The sequence below is a fragment of the Pholcus phalangioides genome, unplaced genomic scaffold (genome assembly GCF_987345545.1).
Source record: "Pholcus phalangioides strain wild (caught in Gottingen) unplaced genomic scaffold, Ppha-v1.0 ptg000019l_1, whole genome shotgun sequence".
In the NCBI taxonomy this organism is placed as follows: domain Eukaryota; kingdom Metazoa; phylum Arthropoda; class Arachnida; order Araneae; family Pholcidae; genus Pholcus; species Pholcus phalangioides.
This window is the reverse complement of record NW_028301612.1, coordinates 7,233,345-7,253,950: the sequence shown is the minus strand read 5'-3', so window position 1 is coordinate 7,253,950 and position 20,606 is coordinate 7,233,345. Positions and strand designations below refer to the sequence as shown.

Below are 20,606 nucleotides of genomic sequence, written 5' to 3'. Positions count from 1 at the left end.
ATTTATTTATTTACTTCCCAGAAGGAAAAGTAGACTATACTTACTTTACTGAACAGTGATATCGACTGATATATGGTTCGGGACCGAAAAAATAATAATCGAAATCGATTCTTTGGTTCTCGTTCGGAAAAAATACCGGAAATTGATCACTGAATATGAGTTTGTTTTTTTTCCCTGGAGAAATAATGCAAGAATTGATTAAATAATTTGTTTTATGGATTTTAATTGAATCATATTGCATTTTATTAATGGGTTGAAAAATATTTTTTTCTTGTGAAAGAAACTTGATTGAAAAAATTTCAATTTCAAAACATTTGCGTTGACTTGAACATTCAAATTTTTACTTCATAATTCTGTGGTGTTTGGTCAGAACATGATATCTCCAAAAAATGGCTGTTTGATCTAAAAGTAAATCTTTTACTAACTAAAACTAATTAGAAGTGAGATAAATGCTTAAATACGTGCGTAAGGCTAAACAACATGCTGTTGATATTTTCATTTGTATTTGTGTGTCTGCTTTACTTTCGATTTTTTAATGACAATGTGAAAATGCTTATATCTCAAAAAAGTGATTTTCGAGTTATCATGTTCTGACCAAACACCACAGAATTTACATGAGAATTTCGATACACTGTCTTCTCCCCCAATTTCTGGAAAATTTATGTATAATTTTTATTGCCTCTCTTTTCTTCTTGATCAATGCTATAAAAATATAATTTTTATAGGTACTAATAATAATGCTATGACAAAAATGCTATATAAATTATATTTTTATAGCATTTTTTTTTAGAGCTCCTGTTATTTCAGCGTGGTTAGAAATTTTTATTTTTCTAGCTCTGTCCGTCATTGTTAAACCATTCCGTAATTTTAACGTAGTTGAAAGCTTCAGTTACCCGATATAGTGATCACAGCATAGAGAAAAAGCAGTAAGTACTTTTTCATAGAGCAATATTGGCAGAATTCTGAAAGTAATTATCGAAAATTAATTTTTTCAATCTTCGTAAATGCCGATATACCCGGACAAACTTCTGGAAATTAAGACCAACGGATCCTAGAAAACAATTCCCTCCATATCCATATAAATAAATATAAATACTGCACTTATTTACATCCATTCCATTCTATCATCGAATTCACTGACGTCATTCACATTTTAATGCTACCTTTAAAATTTTTAATAAGAGATGCCTCTGCTTCAGCGCTTCATACCGCAGCGCGTGAAATAAGGAAGGCAGGGTCGTGTCAACAGTGGTGTAGATGCATTGGCGTACGCAAAAGGAGGATTTTGGGGTTCTAAACCCCCCCCCTCCCCAGCCAAGATTATAGTGTTATTTTGCAGGAAAAACGGTAAGCCCCCCTCAGAAGGGAAAAAAATCTGAACACCCCCCCCCCCCCCCACGAGAAAATTCTGCGCATGCTATGTGTAGATGGTACCATGCTTGCCCGGAATGCAAGAAGGCCTGGCTTCGAGATATAACCCTTTAGATATAATACCTTTACTACGAGATATACTACGAGATATAATACCTTTTGATATAACCTCTAGAAAAATATCCGTTTTTTTTTATATCAACAACATTATAAAATTCAAAGAACTTATTTCTTGAAGAAATCTATTTAAAATCAAGGAAAAGGATAGTTTTTTTTCCCAAATTTTGAAGATACATGTATTTGAAATACTTCCTGATTCCGCAACACGCCGTTATGAATCTATCTCTGCTCCATTTGCGATTCATTGATTTCATTTTAAGATAATAATAAAAAAAAATGTATGAATAAAAATGTGAATAAATAAAACCTCAAATCGAGTCACTAGTTGATAAGCTTAAATCACAATCGATATTTTTCTTCCTCTTAGCGGAAGAACATCAATCATACGATGAATGGCGTTTTACTGATTATGGATGGCTGAAGGATATTATTTCGGTGGGGTGCCTCATGATCATTATGATCATCATTTACTTGCATTCAGTTGACGATGTTCGGCGAGGAATTCGGGGCAGTTCTGTAACAATTAATGCATCAGTGCGTGAGCATATTATTAAATGTACAATTATTGAATGCTCCAGAGCAGAGTTTGCGGCTGTTACTTATTCTTATTTAGCACTTCCAGCTGTGATTCCACTTTACCTACAGCATCTCGTAGAGATTACACGGAAATATGTCAAGTATTCATTTGTGGGGGGAGGGGGAATTAACTTTTGTTCTGAGATAATCTTCAGAAAACACCGTGAAATAATAATTATTAAAATATTTTTTCCTTTACATAATATCAATCTACACAGTCATCCGGACAAAAATTTTCGGAATTTAATTTTTCAATTTATGAAGAATTATTTAATACTCTCAACAATCGTTTAATTTTTTTTTTCAATTTTGTAACACCAGTGAAAAATTTTTCAGCTTTCGATACCGTGGAACCCCTGGAAAGTTCTTGCAGAACTTCGAGAAACACAGTTGGAAACTATACAAAATCATTAGAAACTTGAGTCCTTGGGCTTCACGGACAAACTCTGATCCAGCTTGAATGCATGGCATCTGCTATGCTTCAGATGTAGAGGTAGGTGTTCGTCGGGCACAACCTATAACAAAGTTGCTCAATTTTTTGGTGCAACCTTTTTTGCGTCTCGAATGGCTTTGTATCCGGTCGCGGGCAATTCCAATAATTTTTTTTAAATTTGTGGCTCACAATAAAATTAAATTATTCAAAATTTCCGATTGAATAACGTAATGAAAATTTCCAAATGATAATAAGAATATATTATTCGTCATATTCATCACCTTGTTGATCTTATTGATCAGCAAGGCTTATCAAATCTAAAGAATATTTAGGTGCCCGCCAAATTTCTTAGGAGTCGAAGAAGTGGCAAGCGTGGTTTTTGCTCAAGGAAAAAAAACATTTCTTGATCTAGATGATGTTTTTTTCTATTTTATTGGGGTTTCATAAGTCCTTCCCATGTTAAAAGATGTACCGAAATTAAATAAGAAAATTTTTCCTTTGAATCTAATTCAACAATCGCATTTAGAAAATTCTCGGCACCGATACCGATTTTCCAGTTACGATGAAGACATGGCGCATGGGATTCGTCAAGCCCTGTTGATCATGATAAACATTAAGTAGCATCTGAACGGGTGGGCCCACAGAACCCGGAATCAAACAGCCCTTTGTCATTCAAGGGTTTTTTAATGAAATTTTTGTTGCTTTCTTTGCCATTTGATTTAGTTAGTTTTGTTATCGAAAATTTTCCCATTCTGTATTTTTCCAGAACGGCAAACAACAAATGAAATATTCGTCTCGAGTCCCTCGAAATCGTCAAAGCTGCCTTTTATTAAGATCGAGATCACCGTCTTACTGTTGAAAATGCTTGACCTCCCCTATCGACAGATTTTGACATGTAGAAAATTCAGTTGAATTGACACCATCAATTTGACACCAGTAAAAGAAAGTTAATTAATTCCATTATATAAGATCTGGTATTCATGTGAGTTTGATACTATATTATATTTGGCTTTTCGAAAGCCAAGAAAAAATCGAGAGATTTAACACTTATATAGACAAAAAAGGCAATTACAGCTGGCAAATTCTGCATCCGTTTTATTCCAAAAGCAATAGTTTATCGCAGTATTTCCTAAAGTGGGCAATATCTTCCTCTGGTAGTCCAGGTAGCGGCAGAGGCTTTGGATATAGCATAGATCTTATGGGCGCGACTTTATGGGGGGGGGGGGGGAGAAGAGGCGATGGGAAGAAAAAATTTTTGAAGAAAAGGGGCTATATATAGAACAAAAATTTTGGAGAACTAACTTTTATCGTTTCATCAGATACATAGATTATATAAAGCTTAATTGCTAATTCATAAACCAGGAAATGCGTCAGAATTATTTACTACACGTGTATTGTCTTTAATATGTATGATTTCATCGTATATAAAATTGTATTAATGTCAAACATTGTGTAACGGAATCGGAAATGACTCCGAATCTAAATTGTCCCCATAAAAAATTATTCACATATTTCGTAATACCAGTGATCATTGATGCTACTAGCACGGACGGAAGCGTAAGTGGTAATACGAATATATCCAGTGGTGATTTAAGGGGGAAAGAGAGGAAAGAAACGATGATTTTATTTCTTCAAAGAGACTCATCTAAAATAGGCCAAGGAAGGAACGATGGAAGGAAGTAACCATACACGCCTACAATATTTTTCCCAGGTTTCTCATACCCCCTTCTCTTTTGATTAGACCAATATATTTATTATCTCAATCCCGATTGGGCAGTTATGGGTGCGTAGGGTTATGGGAAAGTTGCGCCCTACATCTAGCACTTTTTTTTCCTTCTAGTTTTGTCTAACTCATTCGATTTTATTTATGGGTTTGCATACCGTAAGAATTTTTCGATACAAATTATTTTGCTCTTTTTATCTAAAAAAATTAATACTAACAATCACTAACAAATTTATCAGTTCCTGAAATTTTCAAGATGCTAAATTTTTCTAAACATGGCAATGCATAGCTTCTGTACACGGTGGACAAAATAATCCAAACTGAATCGATAAATACAGTGAAATCTCACTGAGAGCACGTTGTCTGTCCAGCCGAAATTTGGATCTGTTTTCCGAGCCCTTCACAACATTCCCAGTCTGAAAAACGGACCTTTCTCTAAATATGAATTAACGAAACTAAAAATTTCAAACTTAATTTTTTTTGGTACAAAATGAATTAGATTGTTTTGCTTCCAACAAAATTACTTGCATTTAACAAAAATATAGAACATTTTTTGCAAAAAACAGGACCCCCCTCCCCCAATATAAAAAGTCTGGATGGACTCATGGAGAGGGTGAAAGGTGGTCCCTTAAAAGAGGTGATGGATAAAAAAAAAATCATGTATCACACTGAAAATAAATTGTTTTCGTCATTAACACTACAAGATATCGGAACCCTGGAAGGTTATGAAGATTTCCCATAGAATTCAAACATAGATATTTCTCTAATATAGATATTTTTATTGCAAGATTTTGTAGTTTTTGATACCGTGAAATCCATCAGTTAGAAAATTATACTTTTGATCTTTTTTGGGGTTTCGGTGCAAGATGTTTCAGTGTTCTTATAAGTAAGGACATCTATATTAAAGGAAAATTCGTGTTTTTTAGGGTTATATCGAAAATTCTCGTAACTATCGAGGGTTTCGTGCAAACAAATACGCTGGACTCGTTGATTTGTTTGGCAACTTCTCAGTCTATAGGGATTCCTCATATTCATGTGGTTTGAGAGTAGTTATAGATTCCAACTGCTTTTTTTCATGGTTCAATCACTTATTATAACAAATGTAATTTGGAAAATTCTTTGAGCAAAAAATTTTAGAATAAATTACGTGACAAAAATTTGTGCTTCTTTTGTATCTACAGAACAAGTGTGAAGCGAGTTCCAATAAGAATTTTAAAAAAATTCAAAACTGAATCTATGGGAGAAAATTCCAGACTCCCGAAAGGAGGCAATTCAAAGTGGAAGGCTAGAAAAATGGCATCGAAAGACGTAGCCTAATGGAAGGCCAGAATATTTTGTCCAGAAGGAAACAGCCCCACACCAAGACATCCAACTATGATAAAACCTAATCTTCAAAGAAATGTACCTCCAAAAATACACGGAAAGTCGAGCATTAACGACCATTATTACAGTTTATCCCAACAGCAAATCGACTCCCCGTTTAACCATACAGAAAAGGAAATCCAGGCAGATCACGTGACAACTGACAACCAGTCATTTCATCGGTCCAACAAAAAAAAAAAAATCCAAAATGAAAACATTTCCTTTTACCCACCATGAAATTTACTTCTTTTTTAGGAGTACTCGAACATCACGAACAAACCCAGTAATGTATTATATATATATAGTAATTCCAGGTCAGGACCGTTCTTTAAAAGTCCATCAATGAGAAGAAAAGACGTATCCATGAACCCTCCCACCAATGGAAAAGAAAAGATCATGATGTACGCATTCAACAGAAAAGAAAAATCCTTTTGAGAAAAACTCACATCACGGAAAACCCCCGGCTACTAGAAATACTACATGAGAAAAAAAACATTCGGAACATTACATACAACATGCGTATGCACCACCTTCGGACGTAAAATGCACTTCCTTTCCGTGTAGTTGCTGACCCCAAGACCTCTATCCATGACCCTTCAGGGGTGGGAGGTCATCACACAAGAAAATAAAATTCTCTCTCTCTTTTTTTTTTTTTTTTACCTTTCTAAAGTAATAATTGCACTTAAACAAAAAAATAATAATATAAAAAAAAAAACAAAAAAACACGAAGCTTTGTTATAACACGCGCGTTATTATACTATATAGAGGATTTTAAGGGTGGTGCAAATCATGCACGACCACACCCACGATTTCTCGGAGCTTGGGTGTATTATAGCATACATATACACCAAAAAAATAAGAAATATAATATAATATTCTTACGTATATATAGTAAGAATGGCCATAGGGTGAGAGAGTAGGTGGATAAACGCAAATAGTTTTAAAAAAACATTGCAGCTGTGGAAGATGATTTCGTGACAGTCGTGATAGGGTTGGGTCTTTTTTTATATATATATATATATTTTACCATATAGATATATTTATACGGATGTATGTGAGTGTATTTTTTTTATTGTATTTTTACGTGAATGTATTTCTTTTTCTTTTTTTTTTGCAATATTTTTACTCGGCCTGGTTCCCACAGGTGTTTCCTTCAGCCTTTTATTTTTGTGTTTTCACTTGGCAATTATGCTAGAGACTTGGCCACTGTACCCGATAAACATGCTGCTGTCGTGGGAGGAAGAGTGGATATGCATGATGTTTCTTGTCTGTGAAGTTTTTAATTTTCGTAGTGTATGGTAATGGGGATTTCAACCGTTTCTCAAGATTTTAATAATTAATAAATATAGCAGAGAGAGAGAGAGAGAGAGAGAGAGAGAGAGAGAGAGAGAGAGAGAGAGAGAGAGAGAGAGAGGTGTAATATACAATTTACGGTCTCAAGACTTTATATTCACGCTGTGGAGTAATGCGAATTTTATAAATGTCTCAAACTTTGATAATGACAGTAATGTAAAGTATTGATAGAACAATGGAGTAATAAGGATTTTATGTCTCAAGATTTCATGTTTATATTGTATTCACCAGTAGTAGATATTCATTCATTCAGTAATGTAGGCTTTCGAGTCCGAAAAATTTCATTACTGTACAAAAATTTGGATTTCTGTCTCAAGAACGTAACTATTGTATAGGAATGTGGATTTAAAATATCTCAGGAAACAGTGGATTTAATAATTGCAAAGTGATATAAATTTTATGTATCTCAAAACCTTAGTTATTATAAAGTGATGAGAATTTTTAGTCTGTAAAGCAATGTGGATTTTATGTACATTCATGTGGATTCCATAACTACTACTACTACTTCACCAAGCCTGGCCATATCGCTATTTACTGCCATTAGTGAGATGGGTTGGAAGTGAAGGTGCTGTCTATCGGTGGTCGCCGCGAGTTCGTTTGGGAAAATATCTTATCTACATCCTCCCTTGGGTTCGAACCCGGGACCCTGACAACAACCTTCACGATGATAGACGAGCATCTTACCACCATGCCACTCGGGCCTGGATTCCATAACTGTCGCAATATTGTAAATTAGTTGAGAATTTTGAGTCTCAAGACTGATTATCGTAATGGGGATTTCACGTTTAAAAAGTCGAAAGTTTAATTATTGAAGAGTAATGTGGATTTTATGTCACAAGACTTCATGTTTATATTGTGTAGTTATGTGGACTTCATAAATGTCTAAAGACCTTAATCTTTTTGTGTGTGTGTGTTGTACACAGCAATATGGATTTTAAAAATGTCTCAAGACTATATTCTTTATGTTGCATAGTGATGTGGATTTTATATCTCAAGACATCCAATCTTTACGCATTTCATGTTATGTATGTAGAAAAATGAATTTCATGTCTCAATATTCATTTTGCATATAACTGTGGATTTCATAAGTGTCTCAAGACTTAGACAATAAACACGTTGCAGTTGTATAAACTAATGACAAAACAGTATTGTTAGACTTGGTATAGTAAGAATGGTAATGTAGGTTTTACTAAAATAGTTTTGATATATTGCTGAATATTATTATCTCAAGACTTGTACAGTAATATTGATTTTATGTCTCAAGACTAATTATTATTGAGGATATCATTTCGGTAGACTGTGATGATTGCACGGTAATGTAGATTTTGTAAGTGTCTCAAGGCTTCAGCTTTATGTTGTCTTGTGACATGAATTTTATGTGTAATATTTGAATGTTTTGAAATATTTAAGATAATACTTACAGGTGAGCTTCTTTTATCCTCTGTAAGGATAGTAATGTGTTTGTTGTACTACCACACCGTGACATTTCCATTGGGAGACTACATAGGTCATCTGTTGAGTCTGAAATATACAATAAAATATAGAAAATTTAGAGATTTAACTATTTTCATTTATTTATTTTTTTACTTCTGAGTCTCATAATCCTGAACGGCAAGTCTTTTCAACCTATTTTGAGTCACGAGCACTGTCTATAGCCAGCAAAAGATGCAGCAGCCATGTTGTATGTTACTGCCAAAGCCCAAAAATGGTTCATTTCGTTAAATATTGACCCGGCCAATGTCTGGAATTCGGACATTGACCGGCCAGTTGACGAAGTGGACGGAGATCACTGGCCAAAGTCCGATATCAAAAGACATGATTCGGGATCATCGTCAAGTTGACATATTTCTTCGTGATAATTATGCCCACGTTAGTTATGATAACCCATCAAACCGGAAAATCACGGTAATCATTTTTATCTCGAAAATCTGTCAGAAAAACTATATGTTCATATAATTTTTTTTTATAGTTTTCCCCCTAATTTCACTTTTTTTTCTCTCGTTACATGGAGCTAATCTAATACAGCTGCTATATGTAGGCATGTAACACACGTTGGCTGTAAAAAAAAATTATTGGATTTGGCTCCTAACGGCCCTTCTCACATCAGTACATCGAGCTTTCATCAGGGATCTCCGGTCAGTTCGCGAAATGGCCGGCCACGTCGCGAATTGGACGCACATCGAGATTTGCCCCCTTCCCCCGTAACGTATATATAAACTCTATATATCAACTCTGGCATGCGAAAATTAACTTAAATGGGATGGTTTCATTGGTGGTGTCCATCAAAAGCTTGCGTGCCCGAAATCGGGAGCAAAAATAGAGCACCCTGGTTACTTCAGTGAGCATAGTAATGATCACTAGCATCAAGTTAAAGATGTCCGGTCTATTATCAGAAGTAGTGCATTGGCATACGCTCGAGCTCAAATCACCATGATATACAAATACAAATACAATACAAATACAACGCCACAACAGGCAAAATGCCCAACGAGGTGGCTGATAAAAAGATGCCCATAAAAATATGGTTGTCATATGTTTCAAAAATACAGCAACCCAATTAAAAATGCAATTAACACAAATTACAAACAGTATATACACATGATAAAATATTATACAATGCCCATAAAGAATACTTATGGTTGTCTTATTCTAAGAATGGATAGCTTCTCGATTTACCCCAACATGTTTATCGTATTTCTTTTTAAACGTGTCAATTGTGTTACAATTTACTACCTCCGGGGGTAAGCTATTCCATTTATTAACAACCCTATTGGAGAAAAATTCCCTGCGACACCATAACCTTGCATTGTCCCTCACCAATCGATACTGGTGTCCCCTTGTAAAAGCAGTCGATTGGCGGTGTACTAAAAGTTCATGGTCCATCCTATCCATCCCATTGAAAATTTTGAACACTTCGATCATATCTCCTCGACACCTGCGTTCATCCAATGTAAACATATTCAAAAAATGAAGTCTTTCTTCATAACTCAAGCCCTGTGTGCCAATAAGGACACGCGTAGCTCTTCTCTGCACCCCTTCAACCAAGTCTATGTCCCTCTATAGGTATGGTCTCCAAAACCTTACAGCATACTCCAGTCCAGGACGAACTAAGCCTCGAAAAAGCGGAAGAATGACTTTAGGAGAACGCGAAGAGACCTTTTTGAAAATGAGACCAAGCATTCTATTCGATTTTTTGACAACCGCTGAACAATGTTCAGAAAACTTAAGTCGCTCGTCAATGAGAATTCCCAAATCGGTGACTCTAGTTGCATCCGGGATAGTGACACCATTCAACTCGTAAGAGAACCGTGGGTTGTTCGAACCAAAATGAGCGACCATGCACTTATCTACGCTAAACGTCATGCTCCATTCATTTGCCCATGCTGCAATCTTGTTTAAGTTGGTCTGGAGCAACTCCCTATCGCTTTCATTTCCGATTACCCCCATTAGCTTCACATCATCTGCGAATTTGCTAGTAATTCCATCGATACCCTGATCGAGTTTATCGATAAAAAGTGAAAAATGTATGGGGCCAAGGACACTTCCCTGAGGAACTCCACTTGTGACGTCTGTCCAACCAGAGAATTCCCCGTTCACCATAACTCGTTGCGACCTATCTCTTAACCACGATTCTATCCAATTCAGCAAGTTGCCCCCTATTCCAATCTCGTGTAAACGCTTCAAGAGTTTGCCATGTTGGACCCGATCGAATGCCTTCTGGAAATCAAGGTAAACAACGTCGACATTTTTGCTCTTACCCAAAGCCTTAGTCACGTAATCATAGAAGCAAAGGAGGTTAGTTACACATGACTTCCCCTTCCTGAACCCATGCTGATTATCCGACAGTACATTATTCTCGTCTATCCACTTCACAAACTGCCTTTTGATGATAATTTCCAAAATTTTCGAGCGGGAGCTCGTCAAACTCACTGGACGATAATTAGACACCACTTCTCTACTACCCTTCTTAAATATCGGAACAACGTTAGCCAGTTTCCAATCTCTCGGGACGATACCCTCAGCAACACTACTCCTGTATATCTGTGCGACTGGCCCCAACAATTCATTAGCACCTTCCCTGAGAACCCTGGGATAGATATCATCTGGTCCTGGTGCTTTGCTTGCACATACATTTCTTAGAAGATTTAGGACCTCCACGTCTTCCACTTGAATATCGTTGAGCGTTTTATTACCCCATGCAACACCCGTATATCGAATATCATTATCTCCATTAAAAACCGACGCGAAATTAAAAACCGACGCGAAATTAAAAACCGACGCGAAACTTATTTATACGATTTATAGTGTTAATCTTTGAATACAATTTGGATATGGAGATTTTTCGAGGGTGTCAAATCAATAACTCTCGAATTTGAAATCTATCGCAACAACCTAGTATTTTTGAGAGCTTCAGTGAGGACCGCGGTGCTCGCAAGTAACAGGTTGAAAAGGCGTATAACTGCCGTTGAGAATCAAACCTGTATATTCAAATGAATAATTTCAAAAATTACATACTTGTATAAATTAAGATTAAATTATCTTCACGTAATCATGATTCTTTTGTTCATATTTAATTCAATACATAATAATCAGAATAAAAGAATAAAAAATTCTGAAAAATCATTATTGATAATAATTGTAATTTTTCATTTTATTTATATATTAATGATAGCACATAATTCCATCTGAATCTAATTCTCAAATGAAACTTCGACGGGATATTCAATGTGGTTGCCGTGAGCACGAAATCTGACACAAACATCGAGCACTCCGTGGTACTTCAATGCGCACTTCGATGCTCGTGAGCAGGAGATTGAATGTCTAATATAGATGATCTAAATCAATCTTTCAAACTTATCCGTCTCTTGTCATACCTTCAGAAAAAAATAAATATTCTCAGAGCAAAACGCTTATAGGATCCTGTTATCCCCATAGGATTTTATAATATACCAGTAACTTTAACTGCCCCTCCGTCATTTCTAGTTGTTTTTACGGCCAAATAAAAATTCCCCGGCAAAAAACCTATTTAAATCATTTATTTCGAACCCCTGCTTAACGGTCATATCCTCAGGCACGGTCACGGACAACATTTTCATCATTCGTTCGTTTGGACTGACACCCCTGTACGGCCACCAGTAATTGCAATTTTGGTTAGCATTATGCTCACTGGATGGCAGCAGAGATTTTGTTGTTTGATCAATTTTTTAGTACTGTATTTGGCTATTTTTAAATGAAATTTTTTGGCTTGAAGTTTGTTAATGTTAACGTTAAGAAGCTGAAATCACGTGTTGCTGGTTATGCTCGTTCATTTTACATTATTTCACGCTGTTTAATATAGCCACCAGCTCTAGTAATCGTCTCTATCACCGAGAGCGAAAGATGGTCTCGAATACAGTGAAACAACGCGGAATTGGAGTTCATGCTTCTTGCAAAATTAATTCAATGCATTGATTAAATACATTTTCCTGTAAACACAATGACGGAAATCCATTAGATTTAGTCTCGCAGCTTGAAATACATTATGAAGTAGTTGTAATATGCAGCAAAACCACCAAACATCAATTAATCAGTTCCTCCAAAACATGTAAATTCATTATATAAACGTTGTACAATACTCGTATTCTAATTTTAATTGCGTATTTACGCAATATTTATGTGTTTTCATGACTTTAAACGCATCTCACATTGTCAGAATTTCATTCATATTCAAATAAAGAGCCATTTTTCTATTATTGTTAATATTATACAATACAATTTAAGCACGCACTTCCCTCTGATACGGTCACCCCCCCCCCTCTTTAACGGACAACTTTTTTTTGTTCCAGCAAAAGAGGGGTTTTACTGTATTTAAAATATTACCTTGTGTGTGTGTGAGAGAGAGATAGAGAGAGAGGAGAATCGAAATCGATTGTTCAGCCAATTTTCCTATAAACGATTTTTTTGTGCGTGTTGTAAATTCATGTTTAAGTTAACGAGGAAAAAAAAAGGGAAATTACGAAACCTCGACATTACCCATGTAGAGGGAGACACGGGTCGCATTAAAGGTGCGAGCAATAACAATAATAGTAATATCGCTAACAATGAATAATAATAATAATAATTTTGAAAGCGAGCAATTGTTGACAAAAAAGAAACAACCATTATTTCGTGAGGGAGATTAAAACGATATGTGTTTTTGTTTATTATCTTTCTGTTTTTTTTAACTAACCCTTTTATATGTTAGTATGTTGCTGCTGCTGCTGCCTACGAGATTGCCTGAGCATGGCAAATAACGGCCCGAATGTATAGTGGATGAGCTTGAATCACGCAAGGGCTATATTTCGGTCAAGGCTCTGGATTTTTTTTAGTACATGATGCTGCTTCTTTTCCCCCTCTTGTAATAAATCCTGGGAGATTTCCGATAGGATTCTCGTCTTAACGCGGAAAAACGAATTATTCCACGAGATAAGTCAATTCTTAGGGGAAAAAATAATAATTGGTGGAAAAAATTTCATTATAATTTTAATTTTTAAAGAAATTACCAAATTCGTATACAAGGTCAATAAGACACGATACCAGCTGCCTTCCATAGATTAGTGTAACTCAGACTGTGGTACGCATATATAACTTGACTTTGATATCTAAGGACCGTGGGCGAAGCTGGAATTAGGGTCCTCTGCGACTAGGGTCAAACATGTCTGTTGGAAACTTCCTCCTTCTTCAGTGAATATACTGTATGTGTTATTTATATTTTGGGGTCCGACTTGCCCTTGCAGATATCAGGCCCGGTGCATGTACCCCCTGGGGGGTTTGTGATGGGCAATCCAGGAAAAAAACTCGAAAAATAATTCGCGATGGTAGAAAAACAAGTTCAGAGATTAAAAAGTCATTTGTTATGGTACAAATATAAGAGAGTACGCAAGCTCCCCAGATTAAAAATTAGGCGAGTACGTACACCCCCTATAACATTTCTAGAGATACGTACGTTTCTTAAGCATTTCCAAGGATGTGCAAGAGGTTCATTCCCATTTTCAGTGATGTGTATGCCTCCTACGCATTTCTAAGCATGAGCACGCGTGCAACACATTTCTAGGAATACATACACTTCTTAAGCTAGCACGCCTCCTAAGCATTTCCAGGGATATGAAAGCCTTCTGCACATCTCTAGGTGCATACCCAAGCCTCTTACGCACTTCTGGTGCGTAACGGCTCTTCCTCTTACGCACTTTCCTTTCGCATTACTAAAAGTGAGCAAAACTCCTTCGCATTTCTACGTGAACGCAAGCTTTACGCAATTCGAAGCGATCGGCACACATCCTATGCATTTCAAGGGTACGAGTATCTATCTCTCATTTTTACCTAAACTTCCTACACATTTCTATGTGTCCGCATGAGTTCTACGCATTTCTAAGGGCTATGTAGATATTTTACGTTTGCCCCGGGTGGGGTGGGGGTACTTGATGTTTGAAACCTTGAATGTTTCGAAACAAACACTGTAGATAATTATGTTAATAAGCATCTCTTCTGAATTCAACGAGGCTCAAAGACTTCGTATATAACGGCACATTCCTCAGCACTTTAATTTCCAACTATACATTCCCTGTCGAAAAAATACATGAATTATTGCCTCTTGGTGTGTTCTATCTCTTAAAATTTGAGAAATCTTTTCTGAAGCATTTTGTAACTTAGAACATTTTTGCTCAACTAAGGCCCGTGGGTCAAATGAGGCCCTCGGATTCGCCTTATGTGACCCGCGATCTCAAACCTAAATCTATAAACATGGAATAAACTTCACATTTCCAGATTACTTAATACGCCTTGGCATAATTACAGATCATGTAAGTGGCCCACGGCACAGTCCCACATCCCTTTGGTGACCTGATATTTAGAAATCATTGAGTGACCTGCGCGAAATATTTAAAAATAATTCCAGTGATTCGCAACACAATTCCAGAGCACTTAAATGATCTGTTGTACATTCACAGATCGCTTGAGTGACCCGAGATGCAGTACTACATCATTTAAGTGACTCGCGGTGCATTTCACATGACTTAAGCAGGACCGTAATTATGATTTTTGCCACCCGGGGCAAACATAATTCCCGCTCTCCCACAATTTGAAAATTCGATAATTTCATAACGGTGTTATGAAACCCCCTGAAACTCCCACCACTTAAATTTTGCCGCCCGGAGCAGCTGGCCCCCGTGCCCCTTCCAGTTCCGGCGGTTCCGGCCCTGGCTTAAGTGGCTCTCACTATCCTAAAGGCCGAGCACCCTTGACTTAGAAACACCTCGATAATAAAAATGCAAATCTACGGTCTCTTGACGCCGTTATAATCGAATGCGATTATATTATGGGGGAAAACAGGTATTTCAATAATTTTCAGATTCAAAAATTAATCCCTATATATTTATAATCAACACTTTAGCATCCATTGAAGCAACGTTATATTCTCATCGTCCATTTCTTTTTCCTCCGCAAGCCTCAATCTAAACTTTTCGGAAATTATACGAGTGTCACGTGACACGGCGGACGACACTGCAGAGACACTCAAAAAGAAAAAGATACTCAGAGAGTTGAGATATAATTATAGGTTTAGGTCGAGGTGACACTAGCAATTATCTAGAAGAGACCTGTCAGCGTAAAACGACTTTATTTTTTAAAAAAAGCGGGGATATTTCCTTCCCGAAGGCAGACAAATAGCCCTCGTCTGGGACTATTTCGTTCGCACATGAGGACTATTTTTCACATAACTAACCATCAATCGAATCATGAATGAAACATGCAAGATTGCCTACTCGACTAAGAAAAACCACCGATCGAACTGGAATCCGACAGTGTCGTATAAGATGTCGCTCTCTCTCTCTCACAAGTAAATGGCAATTCATTACCACCATCCAATTAATGTATTGATTGATCGAGCAGTAATTAAATATTAATCATGCGGTAAATGGTCATCAATAAACATGAGACATTACGGAGAAATTCGCATACATGCTCTTTTATGCGTTTGGTATGTTTCCATCATCGGTTACTTACAAGTCAAAAAAGATTTTTTTTTAAATCTGATTGCGACTAAAGTAGAAAAATTTAATTGCTCATTATCATTTAAAGAATGTTTTGCATGAACTCGACAGCTGGGAAGGCATTGAATCTCCTAAAAATCTCGATTATTTGTCGATAAATGATGATAGATAAGACATTACAGCAGAAATTTGAATGAAATTCAATTTTCTCAATTTTCGATAGTCCAAAAAATTCAAATTTCTTGATAAAAATAATCTAAAAATTTAATTATCGACTGATCATTCTAAACCGGTGACTGTCAAAATGTGCGTCGCGGTTCTTCTAGGAGTGTTGCTAACATATGTCACAGGGGCGTCGCGGTGAGTTGCATGTATTAATGTGCGCCTGTTCAGTGCTTTGGAGCGGTTCCTTATCGGACTATTCTGAGTAGCCGAGTTCATTCAGAATAGTTATACAAATACAAATACAACGCAACAACAGGCAAAATGCCCAAGGAGGTGGCTTTGAAAAAAGGTATTCTCTCTAGAATAGTCTCACAGAACCGCAAGGGGGTGGCAAAAATTAGAAACCACTATTCTAAGAAAGGACTTGGTAAATCCCAGGTTGTGCCATGGTGACTATGCAATCAGTATTGATGACTAAAATGTTTTGTATGAACATGAAATTTTCTGATTACATAATTGCCTCTTCCAACATCGAAGGGGTTCACTAAGTTAGGCTTCAAAAAAGTCGAGGGGAAAAAAAACATTATTTAGGACTGAGAAATCGGATTTTCTGGATGTTATGCCGAAACATCCAGAAAATCCAATTTCTCAGTATATTTCGGACCGAAAAAATACCATCTCTTAATATTATTTAGGACCGTTTTTCTTGGGTAGAATCCATGCTTGACTCCAGAAAAATTTTGTTGGCGTCTAATTTTTTTTTATCTGTCAAGCCCTTCTAAGCAATATAATTAAGACTTTTTTGGCCTCTATATATCAGTCCCCCTTGATATTAAATCTTTCCTCAGAGTAAGGTCCAGAAATCCAGCCTTCATAAACTGATTTGCATACTTTATAAACCACCACTGAAACGGACTAAAGTTTGTTCGGGGACCTTATATACACAGTGTCCCATAAATTCGTAAAAAGTTAAAGAATACATAAAAAAATTGAAGGAACTGATATATTTTCATACGGCTTGCGAGAAAGTTATTCTCACTAAGTGGGAATTTTTTGTCGGTACAGAAAAAAAAAATTAGTTCAAATTTTTGACAATTTTGGACGCTACACGAAAGTCCGGCTGGAGTCATTTGACCCGAACCTTTCTTCAAGCTCTCCTGTATCCGAAACGTTCGTAAAGTTCCAGCCGGCCATTCCTGGCTGAAATAAAACAACTTCGCCCAAGGGCGTCGGAAGTGTTTCGAAACTGTGGGTGCTCATCTTTAGTTCTATATCGGAAATTTTCATTTCTGAATCAATTCTGGGGGTGCTCGGATCCATGCCACAAATTACCGTGGAGCACCCCCGGCTCCGACGCCACTGACTTCGCCAATAGTGCTTCATTCACTAATGTCAACATCACAATGAAAATCTAGTAACAATGGAATAGCTAGTAACAGGAAACTTCAGAAATGAGCTATTAATCGCATAACACTGCACTTCATAAGACTCTGATTTGCATATTTCCAGTGATTTGCTTTTGTGCAGCCATCTTATATGTACTTTTCCGCAAACCGAATTCAAATGAACCAATTCCTTCAATTTTTATGGATTTTAAAACTATTTACGAATTTATGGGGCACCCTGTACCGGTGTTAAAAATAAAATATCTCTCCAAAAATATAATTTTGGAGAGTAATTTCACTCCTCTTCCAGGTTTCAAGGGGTATTTTTGTAAAACGAGGGGTATTTCTTTTTTTAAGCTGTGAGAATGACACTATTAGAAAACTTACCTAAAATTTGAAGGAGTATTTTCACTCCCCAACGGAATTCGGAGGAGTAAAAATAAATTTCGATGCGTGAATCACGCATCCAGATGCGTATTGGCGAACGGCCTTAAATACTGTACATATAATATTTTTTAATATTTTACAACAAATCAGGGATTACATTTCACGCCTCTTGACCAACGAATGACCATTACAAATATTCGGAGTTTTATTTCAAACTTGCTCTGATAAAATAATTTTTTTTTTTCAACACACCTACCGATAATATATTCATTAAAAAAGAATGATGGAAAATGAAATCAGAAAATTTGCATACTGAGACTGATCGACTGTCCTGATTGCAAATTTTAACAAGAAAAAACACGAAAACTCATAAAACTACGTGCGATTCATTTGAATACATATATACTATATTTCTTTTAAATGCAACTTTCCATGGCCTACTAAGCGCGAAAGATATGCAACATCTCTCATTTAAAAGTGAAGAGAAAAAAAAAAAAACGAACTTAGGTAATGATACGGCACGCGCCTATTCTTTATTTGGCCCATCCATACCTAAAGCCCCCACGGGGCCAAATCAAAAAAATAATAATAATAAAAGGTAAATATCATCACCCGCCTTGGTGTCGGTCTTAGAGCATCTTCATGATTTGAAGCGGGGAAAAGATTTAGGCCAAGGTAAAGCACAATATGCAGCATTTTCTTACGTCTAAAGGCAGGCAGGCTTTTAAAGATAGAGGAAAGAACGCTACATCTCTCTCTCTCTCTCTATTAACGACTTTATTTATTTTATATATGTATTTTTTATTTTTTTTTATTTTCTACAATTGCCTAACGTATTTTGTGTCCAAAGTTCAGGCACAGGTAAAGCTCTGACCTCCTTTGCGTACGGCAGCTTGAAATCTGGCGATTTATTGAAACGCGATGGCCAGACCGGAAGGTCAAACGATTTCGGACAGGAACGTCATTTAATTATTATCATTATCGAATCTATATTCGTTGCATTTGAAGAAAAATTATAATATGGTTTATTTTTTTTTTGTTATTCGAAGATATATTGACGTAACGTATGGTTAACGTATGGGCCGATGATGATTTGGTATGACGTTTTTCCTTAGGGGAAATCGATTATCGGCATGGGTTTTAAAATGATCGGAAAATTAGCGATATGTTCTTCTTATATTTATTCATTTACTTTATGGTGAATGTGGTTCTGATTGATTTGAGCAATACCTCAATTTAGTGGGAGCCGTTCTCAACTGGAATTGATCGAAAGTACACTAATTTTTGAGATGATAGCCATTATTATTGGTCTATAATTGGATCGAATGACTGTATAATTCGTTATATTTGTTCATTTTTTATTTCTCCGTCCATTTGACAAATAACTTTTTTCCGATTCAGAAAAATTAAGAAAAATGAATGCAATTTTTTTTTTTCTGCATGATAATTTCGGTAAAGTTTCATGATAGTGCTTTCCCTCTATAAATGGGTTTCTTTGAAGGCAGTTTTTTTTAAGACAGAAAACTCTTCCAAAGAAGTTTTGCAATGCCTGTCCTCCCCTCGCTAAGTTAGGGACTAACGGAGCTCCAACTCTGGGAGGAGCTCCTGGACGACTGTTATCATTATTCGTTTTTTACTATAAATTCACTATAAAGGAGCCTGTAAACAATTTGTCCCGGGGCACACTAAAGATGAGCCTAAGGCCCTGGTGCAGGAGGGGACGGAAAAGTTTTGCTGAATAATTTAATTTAAAAATCCTTTTTTTTTTGTATTTGTTTCGATGGCATCACCTAAGTATCAAAAAAATATTGCAATTATAGAATAAACAAACTGGCAAGAATGCCTATGACTCTCGGTTTTCCTCCTTTAATAATCAATTAGATAATTCAAAGATAAAATTTTCTCTATATTGTTGAAAACCTCATTAAAACTAAGACAATTGTTATTATTTAGAGGCTCTCTTTCTTTCAAACCCAGACGGTGATAGAACTGCGCAATTTACTACCGAATGAGATGCCGGAAGTGTGCATATGGGCATAGGAGCGTACGCAAGGTCGACTTTTGGAAAGGGTACAAAAGGCTTGGGGTGGGCAAAAATTTTTCTAGACGGAACCCTATAAGGCTTAAAATGCATTGGTTAATATAGCATGTAAAGAGTGTTTTCACTCGATATTTCAACTTTTTTGCAGTGAAATATTTCTTTTTCTATTTTTTTGACAACTTGGGTGGAGACACGGGCTCTTTGAGCAAACATCCCCGCGTACGCTTCTGTATATACCTAACGGTCTGAATGTGTTTCTAGTGTAGTGCGTGAATTTTTAGTGCTGCTATTTATTGCTCTCAAAGTTTGAGTGAAGTGTAGTGATCGAATATTTATACCGCTGTAGGTCTGTTGCTCCCCGTGACGAAACTTTTTAACGCAGAAGTTGAAAATCACCAAAAAAAAACTTCATCCCACTACTACCTTGCCGCCGACAGTATTCAAACCCAAGTACTCGCGAATCCGTCAGTATGGCCAGCAATCGAATAGCAGCATTATTGAATGATAGAATAAACCATTGTTGTTCACAGTTTCGAACATTTCATGAGTTCTGGCGGGGATTTAAAGTAAGCCATGGTCCATTTCGCGTCTTACTTGGTATACAGCTACTATATTTTACCGCCCAAGGTCCGAAATTTCTTCGTAATGTGGCCAACATCAAATGTCTAGCCAATATGTGGAGCTA

At 36.4% G+C, this 20,606-nt stretch overlaps 1 protein-coding gene across 1 annotated transcript in view; it reads right to left on the bottom strand.

Moving 5' to 3' along the window:
* Positions 1 to 20,606, bottom strand: part of LOC149071175 (uncharacterized) — a 256,449-nt gene that overhangs the window by 21,413 nt on the left and 214,430 nt on the right. The window contains exon 6 of the mRNA XM_089248129.1: positions 8,360 to 8,459. Coding sequence (XP_089104255.1) covers positions 8,360 to 8,459 — 100 coding nt within the window. The remainder of the gene's footprint in view (positions 1 to 8,359; positions 8,460 to 20,606) is intronic.